General features: G+C 39.8%; 1 protein-coding gene across 4 annotated transcripts in view; it reads left to right on the top strand.

Annotated features, from left to right (window-relative positions):
* Window positions 1-12,211, top strand: part of DIS3L2 (DIS3 like 3'-5' exoribonuclease 2) — a 359,659-nt gene that overhangs the window by 60,719 nt on the left and 286,729 nt on the right. For all 4 annotated transcript variants that reach the window (XM_046644635.1, XM_046644634.1, XM_046644636.1 and 1 more), the window contains one exon: window positions 15-116. In XM_046644635.1, coding sequence (XP_046500591.1) covers window positions 15-116 — 102 coding nt within the window. The remainder of the gene's footprint in view (window positions 1-14; window positions 117-12,211) is intronic.

Raw genomic sequence — 12,211 nt, 5'->3', positions numbered from 1 at the left:
TCTCTTCAACTTAGGATGGTGATCGAGACATTTTTATTGATGGGGTCGTTGCTCGTAATAGAGCCTTGAATGGGGATCTGGTGGTCGTGAAGCTGTTTCCGGAGGAACAGTGGAAGGTGAGTTAAATTTTCCTTTTCTAATTCTAGACTTCTCAGAGCCTTTTACGTTCCGTAGTGCATTAATGAGGCATCGTAAATTGAAGCAGTCACAGACTCCTAAGGCCTTGTGGTTGCCTCAGACGCAGGCCATGGAGTGCTTGAGACATAGAAGCATCTGGGGCATAGACACATAACGATTTGAGTTGTTCTTGTCACTTCTTCCCCTGTGATCTGTCTTCCCTCTCACGTGCCTTGCATTGGTTTCTGGTAATTTTTAGGATGGAAAAAAAGCGTGCAGGGGACATTCAAACTGGATATGTATTATTTTCACACATTTCAGGCTGGGAGAACTGGAAAGACAAAGCCATGGAGATGATGGCAAATTGCTGCTGCCTTTACTGGAAAACTCAGGGAACACATATCTAGTTCTCTAGGGCCCACTTTGGTGATTGGACCTACCTTGGCAGACAAAGTAGACACTATTTTTATAAAGCAGATCCGATGGCAGAAGAAAATTTTTTTTGTTTTAAAGATTGGCACCTGAGCTAACATCTGTTGCCAATCCTTTTTTTTTTTTCTATTCTTCTTCTCCCCAAAGCCCCCCAGTAAATGGTTGTATATTCTAGTTGTAGGTCCTTCTGGTTGTGCTATGTGGGATGCCGCCTCAGCTTGTCTTGATGAGCAGTGCTAGGTCCGTGCCCAGGATCTGAACTGGCGAAACCCTCGACCAGGGAAGTGGAGCGTGCAAACTTAACCACTTAGCCACAGGGCTGGCTCCAGAAGAAAATGTTTTTGGCTGTGTTTCAGTCTCCATCTTTGTCTGTCAGTTGAAAAGGAAGATATGGTTTTTGTTTTGACTATTGTTTTAAATAAGGCTCAGGTGCTGGAATGATTCATAGTAACTTTGAATTGTGATGTAGAACTGGCAACTTTTATGTCTGAGTTTTTCTTCATAGCATTTCTTCATATCATATCTTTTATTTGGCTCAGTTCATTGGTCCTCAAGAATTTGGTGTCTTCTTCAGTGAGAGGTTACAGCATAGTGATTAAGAGAGTGGGTTTTTGGGATAGGCTGCTTGGATTTGAATCCCATCTCTGCCACTCATCTGTATAATTTTGGGCATATTATAACCTCTCTGTGCCTCAAATGTCTCATCCATAAAATGGATATAGTCGTACTACCTACTTCATAGGTATGTCATAGGGAGTAAATGAGAACACGTGTAAAAATCGTAGAGTGGTGCCTGACCCTGATAGCAGCTCAAGAAATGTTAGTTTTTATTATTAGCTTTTCCAGAAATGTGGAAAGTTCTACCTTATCTGAGAGCTTTGTTGAGGCATAAATTAAATTCTTTTTTATCTGACAGGGCTAGAGTAATTGAGTTAGACCTATGTGCCAGGGATATATAGGGTGCGTAGAATTTAGTAATGGTTAAGATAGACATAGTTCTTGCCCTCAAGGGGCTTTGAGTCTTCTGGAGAGTGCAGGTAGGAAGAGACAGATACTAATCACACTTATACATATTTAAGGATAATTTTGATAAATGCTGTGAAGTGCAGAGTTTTGTGAGAGTGAATTATCCTAGTCCAGATCCACCTGTCCACCCTCCTACCACCCCCCCCCCACCCTGTGCCACCCCCAGGTGCTGCCAATTGTGGATGTATTCTGCCTTGATTCCTGGAAAGCACAGCTAAGGGTTGGCTCCAGGTCCCATGAATATAGATTGATTTAAGTCACTTCCTTTTTTCTTGACAGTGTCATCTAATACAGTGTTGACCAGGTCTAAGAAGATAAGAGGAATGCATTAGGGCCTGGTCAAACCAAAGAAAGTATTCCCAGAGGTCATCTGAGGGAGTAACGAGGCAGTATTGTAGTGAAGATGAGCCAAGAAGGAACAAGAAGGATGGTGGCTTCTTTTGACTTAAGGGGTGAGAACAGGTAGGATAGAAAGAAATAGAGGAGTGATTAGCACGTCTGGTGGGTCTGGAGATGACCAGAGAAGCTATGAGGTGTTGACTGGTTGAAGACTAGGAATGGAGAGCATACAGTAGAGCACCTATTGAGTTTTGCAGAGGTGGATGAGGTTGGTTGAAAGAGCAAGGCCACGTTGCTTGGCATCCTTCCTGTCCTTGGCTGAGACGGGATGGCTAAAATAAAAAGACATGAATAAATAAACCAGTTGCATTATTTCCCTTGTTCTTCACCCATTTGTGTTTAAGACCAGTGAGCACAGCCTTTCCTGGTCTTGTCCGAAGCACTCTTGCTTTGGGCATGAAGCGTAAGAAGATAGGGATAGGTTGGAGGTGAAGGTGTTTGTTGTTGTTGAGTTGTAGAAGGGTAGGTTTAGGACTTGGGTGTTCTTATTTCTGCTTTGGTGTCTTTGCTTCTAGACGAAAACTTATACCTCCTTTAAGACTCAACACAGCAAAGTTGTGTTTTTTCCCAAGAGGTCTAATTTTGTAAATTCCTGGGTCTTTGGAGCTAGTTAAGCAGATAAGAATTTGCAGAAATTTTTGTAGCATTCTTACAGTCAGTACATTCAGGCTACATAGACACAACATGTTGTTTTTCTATTTTACGGTTAGTATCTAAAGGCAGAAGAGGTTAAGGGCCAGATGGAGTTTTAAGCTAGAGAGTGATATGATCTTATTTAGCCAAAAAACACTCTCTGTTATTTGGAGAATGGAGTGTAGTGGGGGCAGTTGTGCATTGGGATGGCTAGGTAGGAGGCTAATACTGGGTCATAGTAAAGATCTAGGTGATAGTAAAGATCTCAGAAGTAGGGATACATTTTGAAAGTAGAGCTAATAGAACTTAAAGATGGATTTGAGGAGAAAGGTGAGTGAAATGGGAATCAAGGATATTAATTCTGGTTTAAGCAAAATGGATGAGTATGATGTCTGAGATGAGGAATAGTGGGGAATAGCGTGTTTTATTGCAAAAATTATTAGTTTTGGTTGGCCATGTTAAGTTTAGTTTCTTTTTGGACATATTAATAAAGATGTTGAGAATATATGGAGGCCTAGATGGGTTCATTTACTGATGAATTCTACTAAACATTTAAGGAAATAATCCTGATTCTACACAAACGCATCCAGAAAATGCAAGAGGAGGAAACCTTTTCCAGCTCATTCTATGAGGCCAGCATTGCCCTAATACCAAAACCAGGAAAAGACATTATAAGAAAAGAAAGCTATAGACTAACACTTCTCACAAACATAGTTGAAAAAAATCAACAAAATATTAGCAAATAGAATCCAGCAACATATTAAAAGGATAATACAACATAAGCAAATGGGATTTATCCCAGCAATGCAAGTTGGTTTAATATTTGAACAGTAATTTGATATAATTCATCATATTAACAGACTAAACACTGTATTTAAATAAAATGCCATCATTTCAATAGATGCAGAAAATGCATTTCATAAAAGTCTGCCACCATTCATGATAAAAACTCAGAGCAAACTAGGAATAGAAGAGGACGTTCTCAATCTGGTGAAGAACATCTAGGAGATACTTTGAACTAACTTCATTCTTAGTGGTGAAAGACTAAATGCTTTTCCTCCAATACTGAGAATGAGGTAAGAATGTTCCTTCTCATCCATTTTATTCAACATTGTTCTGGAGATTCTAGCCAGTACAATCAAGCGATAGAAAAAAAAGCATTCAAATGGAAAGGAAGAAGTAAAAACTGTCTGTATTCTCAGACTATATGACTTCTATGTATAAAATCCTAAGGAATCTACAAAAAAAGCTACTAGAACTAATAAGTGAGTTTGGCAAGGTTGAAGGACAGAAGGCTGATATCCGAAAATCAATTGTACTTCTACATACTAGCAATGAAAAATTGGAAATTAAAAAATTTCTTAAAGTTCTATTTTTAATAGGATCAATAATATGAAATACTTAGGGGTTAATTCAACCAAAGATGTCTAAGACATGTACACTAAAACTATAAAACATTACTGAGAGGAATTAAAGGAGGCCTCAGCTGATGGTGAGAAATGCTGTCTCTTGGCTTTGGAAGCTGTCTTCAGAGGTACAAGTAGGTGGGCCAGGTACCTCGTCAAGAATCATAGCAGTCACTGTCCTGTGTGGGAATGGGCAGCCCTTGGGTTTCTAGGTGGATGGGCAGAGGGAAATAGAGGAGCTCAGAAGGCTAGTTAGTATGCAGGAGTCTGGAGAGGAGATGGCATTCGTGAGGGGGTGTGCAGAGCAAAGCGGAGAGCAGCTGTTTCCTGTCGGAGAAAGATGGCTGAGGGGATCCCTCAGTAGAACTGAGGCCAGTCTGATAGACCAATGCTTGTCTTTAACCTTCAGATGATTCACTGGGGGATTTTGTTAAATTGCCAATTCTAATTCAGTAGAATTAGTTCGGGAACCACACTGTTAGTAACAAGGCTGTAATATGTGAGTTAGGAGGGAAAGAGGAAGAAGCAGCTACGGAGCCTGGGGCTTAACTCTCTGGACCCTGGATTTGAGATCTGGTTGGCAGGAAGATAATTGAGTGAGAAATGTGAATCTTAACAGTTGTGGCTGGGTCATGAAATCTCCCTGATAGGCGGGAACCTGAGCCCTCTCTTTATTGACATCCTCTTGAGCAGGGATTGGCATGGATACAGAGAAAGGCCTAGACTGACAAGGAGGACCCTGCCCTTTGAGTTGCTAGGAGTGGAGTAATGGAAATGACAGAACGACTGCCCTGATGTGTGCATAGACCCTCTTCAGTTTTCAGAAGATGTGAAATGTAGAGGATGGCCCAGGGTTCCTTACTTATCTGTTTCTGCGGAGCTCCTAATGTCTTCACACTGGCTGCCTGACAATTGCTTTTTTTTTTCTGGTGAGGAAGATTATCTCTGAGCTAACATCTGTTGCCAGTTTTCCCCCTTTTGCTTGAGGAAGATTGTCGTTGAGCTAACATCTATGCCAGTCTTCCTCTATTTTGTGTGGGATGCTACCACAGTGTGGCCTGATGAGTGGTGCTAGATCTGTGCCATATCCAAACCTGTGAACCTTGTGCTGCTGAAGTGTAGCGTTCGAACTTAACCACTACACCACTGGGCCAGCCCCGACAGTTGTTTTCTGTATTGAAGTCAGCCCCTATTAGGTATGTCTCTTAGGCCTCATTAGTTAGAGTAAGTATTTCACAGCTTCCCACTCTGAAGAGGGGTCTCTGTTGGCTGTAGCCCACCTGTGACAGTTGTTGGTGACAGGGTCAAACTAGAGAGAAGAGAATGTTCAGACTGTCATCAAGAATCCCTGACATGTAGGATATAAACATCTCAAAGCATACTGGCCAATTGTATTACAGGTTTGTTAGTACAAAAGCATATTGTTATCAAAGGAATCTGTAGTCAATGGTGTGAGCAAATGTGAATTAATTGGATTGTTCATCTTTGCTTCTTTATGCTTGTTGTGCTCACCCCTCTTGGGTATGTAAACTACAGGGCCTTTGGGGTTTTAGAAAAAACAACAGTTCTTTTAGCTGTAGTAGTAAATAGTCAATTTATTTCACAGCATGTTTTTTGGCAAAATAGATAGCTGTAAAAGTATCAAGCTGTGAGGCAATAATAAAAAATAATTTGCTCTTATATAATGATTTTAATTTCAGAATTCTTCCACATTTTTAATATATATATATATTTTTATTACAAATATCTAGTGAAGGATTGTTAAGGGGCAAATGATAGTTTCTTCACTTTGTCAATTGGGAAATTAAGTGACTTGTTTGAGAACCAGGGAGTAGAATCCAGATTTCTTGACTTTTAGCTTAATGCTCTTATGGGGTTTTTTATTTTTTGGAGTGAGTGTGTGTCTGTATTCTTCTAGGCTGAGGGTCTGTGGCTTTCTTCAGGTTTTCAAAGTAGGGGGGACATGTCCTCCAAATGGTTAGGAGCCATTGATTCTAACAATTCTGCCCAGAGCAGTGCAGGCTACCTATGACTTCTCATCCTTCACCCCTCCTGCCCCGTGCCAGATGCTGGAGGTACAGACTCAAATAGGTCACAGGCTTTGCTCTTAAGGAACTCATAGGCTGGATGGGAACAACAGTAGGATGGTTTGCAGGATAGAAAGAGAAATACGTGTTGTTAAAGGAGCACCAAATTCTATCTGAGAGAATTGGGGAAGCTGTCAAGAGGAGGTTACATTTGAACTAAGGTTTGAAGGATGGGAATGGAGAAGAAGAGAGGTTTGGTTTTGTTTTAGGATGAGAATGATTTGGGCTAGAATGATTTGGCAAGAGAGGGTTGTGAAAATTTCCACTTTTAGGGAGGAACTTATGGAGTAAGGCTCTCTCTTCCTGCCGTGCCTTTGACTAAGTGCTACAGCCCTTCAACCAGCTCTCCTAGACACTGGCGAGAGCAGGGGATTCCTAACTGTTCTGCATCATCCTAAGATGCTGTCCTCTTGGAAGACCAGTGTCCTTGGCCCCCTTTTACAGAAGCTCATGGAATCCTGCTCTTCGCTCTATAAACTCTTCGGTTTGCCATTTATTTGATCTTCGCCCTGCCTTTTCCATTCTCTTTCCTTTTCCTGTTCTTTCTTTTCTCCTATCAGGTTCATCTCCCATAACCGTTAAACAACCCTGTCCTTCATCTTTTTTTGTTAACTATAATAAGTTTATCCTATTATTTTCCTTCTCTTAATATTCCAGTGCAATACATTACAAATAGGCATATGTAAACCCTGTAGATGCTAGGTGATTGCTAACTTTTTAGTGCTTACTGTGTACTAGAAACTGTATTTAGGCCTCACACCATTCTTTAGTTTGCATCTCTATCCCAGTTTTGTGAATGAGAACCCTGAGGCTTAACTTAAACATCTTACTTATTTAGGGAACATATTATTAGCGAGTGACAGAGTTGGAATTCAGATTCACATCTCCTCATAACATGATCTCATTGTTATTTGATATTCCAGAGGTATAAAGAAGAGAGTTACTGGATCTTTAAATAGATATTGTCAGGTATCATAAAAATCAGTATAAATCCAGAAAATAGTAATATGTGATTTAGCATTGGTAGTATCTTGAATTGCCATCATGGGTAAAGAAGATGGCTGTATCAGTTGAAATGACTAAAGGCCTAGTATTATTCTAGAAAATAAACAATTTAGAAAAAATTAATTAGAATTCTGGTGGTTATAGCTTAAGACTAGAGAGATATGATGGTTTCTCAGGGCATTATGGAGGCAGGTGTTGGGAATGCGTCACAACCTCAGATATCTGCCCTAGATAGTGGATCAGATACTGAGAGAACTGACCTGATTATGAAGCCAATTCAAGAGCTACAGCTTGCTGGACAAGGCACAGAGTCAAAGGGGTCACAGACTCAGATGCCATCCTGCTTTGTTGGCAGCAGGTCCCAAATTCATGGGGCACATGGTACAGGTATTCAGAAGGCCAATAGGCAGTTGTCATATAAGAGGTGGGTCCTTCAGGGGCTTTGAGACAGGATTCTAATACCAGAGATGTGGGACTGTCTTATTACAAGCGTACTGATAGAGGCAGCCACTGGGCTGGGAGTCAAGGATAGGATTTGATGCCCAAGCTAGGAGAATTGGCTAGAGCAGCACTGGGAGCAGGAACCAATGCAAAAGACCAACCCCGAGAGCCACAATTCTGGGCCTTTTTTGGTTGTACCAAAGGAGTTTTAGGAGCCCAGAATTCAGTTCTGGTATCTTGGATTTGGGAGGTGGGTTAAAAACTAAGCCCTCCTGTTGGAGGAACCAAAGCTATGTAAGTATTGCCTGCCTTGCTTGATTGGGAACTAGGGTGAGCAGCTTAGTTGAGGCAGCCATAGTGAGTGGCCCACAGAAAATCAGAGTGAAAGAGGCTGACGAGCATATCAAAATCAGACTCAATCAGGTAAAACTATGTGAAATAGAAGCTTACTGGATGAAGAGTTGGGGATGGATTTCAAGTGAAATTTCAACTCACTGCACTTTAGCTTCTATATTCTTTTGTCTGAATATTTAAAAATATAAGAAGAAAGGCTAGAATCCATTTGATGTATTGATACCCACTGAAAAAACTATAGTGCCATTCATTTATCCCTGAGATATTTGTTGTGCACCTGCATTCTACTGAGAGGATGGATACAGTGGGGGAAAAAATCAATCAAGCACTTTGTTAGCTAAGTCTGAGTTTCTCTTGGGACAGGATTGTTTCACTTAATTTATAACAGAGTCGAGTCTATACATGAATTAAGGAGGGTGGAGAATCAGGGATAATTATTCTATATTTTCTAACATGTCTGTTATACAGTTACTAAGAAAACTTATTTTTCTGCAGAGATACTAACACTTCAGCAAGTGAATAAAAGTATGGATGGGTATTTTGGAAGAGATTGGCCCAGAAAGAAAGAAATAACTTGAGTTTGAAAGAATAAAGGAAGTGCTGATAGGAGTAAATACTCTTGTTGTAAATTAAACAAACAAAAAAAATCAAAGTGCACATTTAATCCGTAATTTTCAATGGCTGTTCCAAACCTTCTTATGGTCTAGTACAGTAAATTGTTTCCTTTGACAACTCACTTTTCCTTTAAGTGATTGTTTTAAAGTTTTGTCTTCCAAGTTCTTCTTTAAATATGCACCCATCATGCTACATTATATTTAATCCAATCTCTTATGTAACCACTATCATTTTGGATTGTTCTCAATTCCAGTGGAATTAGGATTTCTTAGAACTGTTTGGTTTCTTGGCCTTCATGGCAGGCCCAAAAAAGACTTGGAAGGTACTTAATGATGGAGGGCAAGGTCTTTGGAGCCTCCACCCTGAGCTGTATGGTGGGTAAGGTATATCTACTAACATGATCATATTTTCCCCAAATTGTTATATACACAAACCTATTTTTAACAATCATCTTTTCTTCTTCATTATTGCCAGCTCTGGGATCAAATGCTTCAGGTTCTTGCCTGCTTTAAACATGCCTTCAGATCTCTGTAATTCAAACTGAAATGTCTGAAATAAGGAATGTATCATTTAAGGATAGAGTAGCTTATTTGTGCTGGGAAACTCCCAATTAATATTTCAGGATTATTTGCTAGAAAACTAATTCATTCCTTCTTAACTCCATGGAGATGGTTTGGTGAAATTCACTTTCATTGTAAGCAATGAGTTAATGTTAACTTAAAGCAATGCTGGCACATTATAAGTGCTCGAGAAAGAACAGATATTACTATTATTATTCTTTGAAATAAGGACTGAGAGTCATAGTTTGGCGAAGATCACATAATAACTCAAATTTACTATTCCCAGCTCTTGAATTTACCACTGATAACATTTACTCAGAGCAGACATAAAATGTTGACATAAAATATTGGTGTCTTGGTGTGCATTCCTTTGAAGCATCTAAATTGCTGGACAGTTGTATGGTAAGGTAATACTGTCGAATGACATGGTTTATTTCTTACTCATGGCCCTTGCCCATCAAGATCATTTAGGGCTTTCCTTTGTATTATCTTCACTCCAGAACTCAGTCTGAATGTAACATCTATATTCCCCCTTTCTGGGGCAGAAGGAAACAGGGCCATATTTAAAATGCCTTTGTCCAAAGGTGACTCTGTCAGTTCTGCTCACAACTCATTGGCCAGAACGAATCATCTGGCTCTACTCAACCACAAGAGGCCCCAAAATTACAGTCCTACCAAGTGTGTGCAGGTAGAGATAGCAGGATATATCTGGTGAACTGCACTAATGACTACCACAGTGGGTTAATTAGGTTCGTTATACGTTGCATTCTTGACTAGCCATCTTTGAAATATATACTGTTGATCCTTAGGGAGATCAGGCAAAAGCTTCTACATCACTCACTACAAATTCATCCCCACTAATGAAAAAAGAATTCAGAAATACCTGAAAATGATCTAGATGGTCTTTAAGGTCACCCTTAGTTATGTAATTCTTGCTTTAAAGTACAATGTGTGATACAAAATAAATTTGTTGCTCTTTGAATTAAGTTAATGGTGCAGTTTTTGTAAGTGAAAGGCAAGGAAGTTTATACTAAATGTACTGGCATTTACTTGGTAATATTTATAAATCATAAAGAGTTTATCACTAGTAGTACTGTGATATTGTTGCTTGATACTGCTACTGTTAAAATTTTCATTTTTTATTTTGAAAAATTTTAATAGCTGTATCTTACCTCGTGTTTTATAGAAACTAGTAATGATTTAGGACATATACCTAAACTGTGTTGTGAATTTAGTCAACTAGGGAGAGGACATGGTAGATTTGGAAAACTACAGCTATTTTAGTGTTTTGGTGCTTAAAACTCAAGATAGGGATTTAAAGTGACAGGAGATGAGGCCATGATCATAGATGGCAGGTCGGGGGAGTCACATGGTGAAATGTCTTTATACTGTGTGAAGGCATTCAGCTGTTATCATGTAGACGTTGGGGAGCCATTGAGGAATTTTCAGGAGGGGTGACATAGTCAGGTTTGCATATTAAAATATCATTCTGGTAGTGGGATGGAAGATTTAAAGGGAAGGGACATAATTGTTGGGAGACTGACAAGAAAGTCATTTAAGAGAGTCTCAGTAAGAGATGGTAAAAGTCACAGTGGCCATGTGGATTGCAAGGAGATGAATTTAAGACTGTTTAATAAGATAGAACATGGTGATTGGATATAGTAAGGGAGAAGGAAGGAGCTAGGATGACTCCTACATTTCAGTCTCAAGTAATTGAGGGATAATGGCACCATTTGCCAAGACAGGAAGGGGAGCAGAGACAGAGGTTAGGGTAACATGATGAGTTTGTTTGGATGCAGTGAGTTTGAGATGCCTAGGGAGGTATAGGTATATAAAGCTAGAAGGCAGTTAGATATTAGGATTTGGAGCTCAGGAGTGAGATCTTGGCGAGAGGTAGAGATTTGGCTGACTTCAATGGCACTTGAATAAATTGCCCGAGGATGTTTTATGGAGAGATAAGACCACTGAGGATGGAGCTGGAGGAACACCAACACTTAATGGGTATAGAGAGGAAGAGGATCCAATAAAAGAGATGGAGGAGTGGTGGCTAGAGAGGAAGGGGGAAGACCAGGAGAGAATAGGCCAGGAACCAAGACAGGGAGCATCTGAAGGAGGAGGAAGTGGTCAACAGTGTCCTGCTGTTGATAGACCCAGTGAGAAATTTTACTGACAAGTTAGATTTGGCTAATATAGAGCCATCTGTGACAGTAATCAGAGCAGTTTTAGTAGAGTAGAGAAGGCAGAAACCAAATCAGAATGAATGAAGGAGTGTTTGAAGGAGGCTAAGAAAGGGTAGTGATTTAAGACTAAGAGACCCAGAGATGATGGTCACTGTTGTTTTTTGTTTTTGTTTTTGGCTTTCATCTTTTAAAAAAAATTTTTTTAGTGTAGTCTAAATAGTTTATAATATTGTGAAATTTCAGTTGTACATTAATATTTGTCAAGCACCATATAAATGTACCCCTGCACCCTTTGTGCCCACCCCTGCCCCTTCCCTCTGGTAAACACTAAATTGTTCTCTTTGTCTGTAAGTTTGTTTATATTCTGCATATGAGTGAAATCATATGGTGTTTGTCTTTCTTTGTCTGGCTTATTTCACTTAACATGATACCCTCAAGGTCTATCTATGTGGCTGTGAATGGGATGATTATGTATTTTTTTATGGCTGAGTAGTATTCCATTGTGTGTGTGTGTACACACCCCCCCACCCCCACCCCCCACCCCCCGCATCTTCTTTATCCAGCCATCAGTCGTTGGATACTTGGGTTGCTTCCACATCTTGGCTATTGTAACTAATACTGCAGTGAACATAGGGGTGCATAAGTCTCTTTTTATTGTTGGTTTCAAGTTCTTTGGATAAATGCCCAGTAGTGGGATAGCTGGGTGATAGGGTAATTCTATTTTTAATTTTTTGAGAAATCTCTGTACTGTTTTCCAAAGTGGTTGCACCAGTTTGCATTCCTTCCAGCAGTGGATGAGGGTTCCGTTTTCTCCACAACCTACAACATTTATTATTTTTTGTCTTGGTGGTTATAGCCATTTTAATGGGCATAAGATGATATCTAAGTATAGTTTTGTTTGCATCTCCCTGATGATTAGTGATGTTGAGCATCTTTTCATGTGCCTATTGGCCGTC

This window comes from Equus quagga, chromosome 17 (assembly GCF_021613505.1).
Source record: "Equus quagga isolate Etosha38 chromosome 17, UCLA_HA_Equagga_1.0, whole genome shotgun sequence".
In the NCBI taxonomy this organism is placed as follows: domain Eukaryota; kingdom Metazoa; phylum Chordata; class Mammalia; order Perissodactyla; family Equidae; genus Equus; species Equus quagga.
This window is presented reverse-complemented; position numbering and strand designations above follow the sequence as displayed.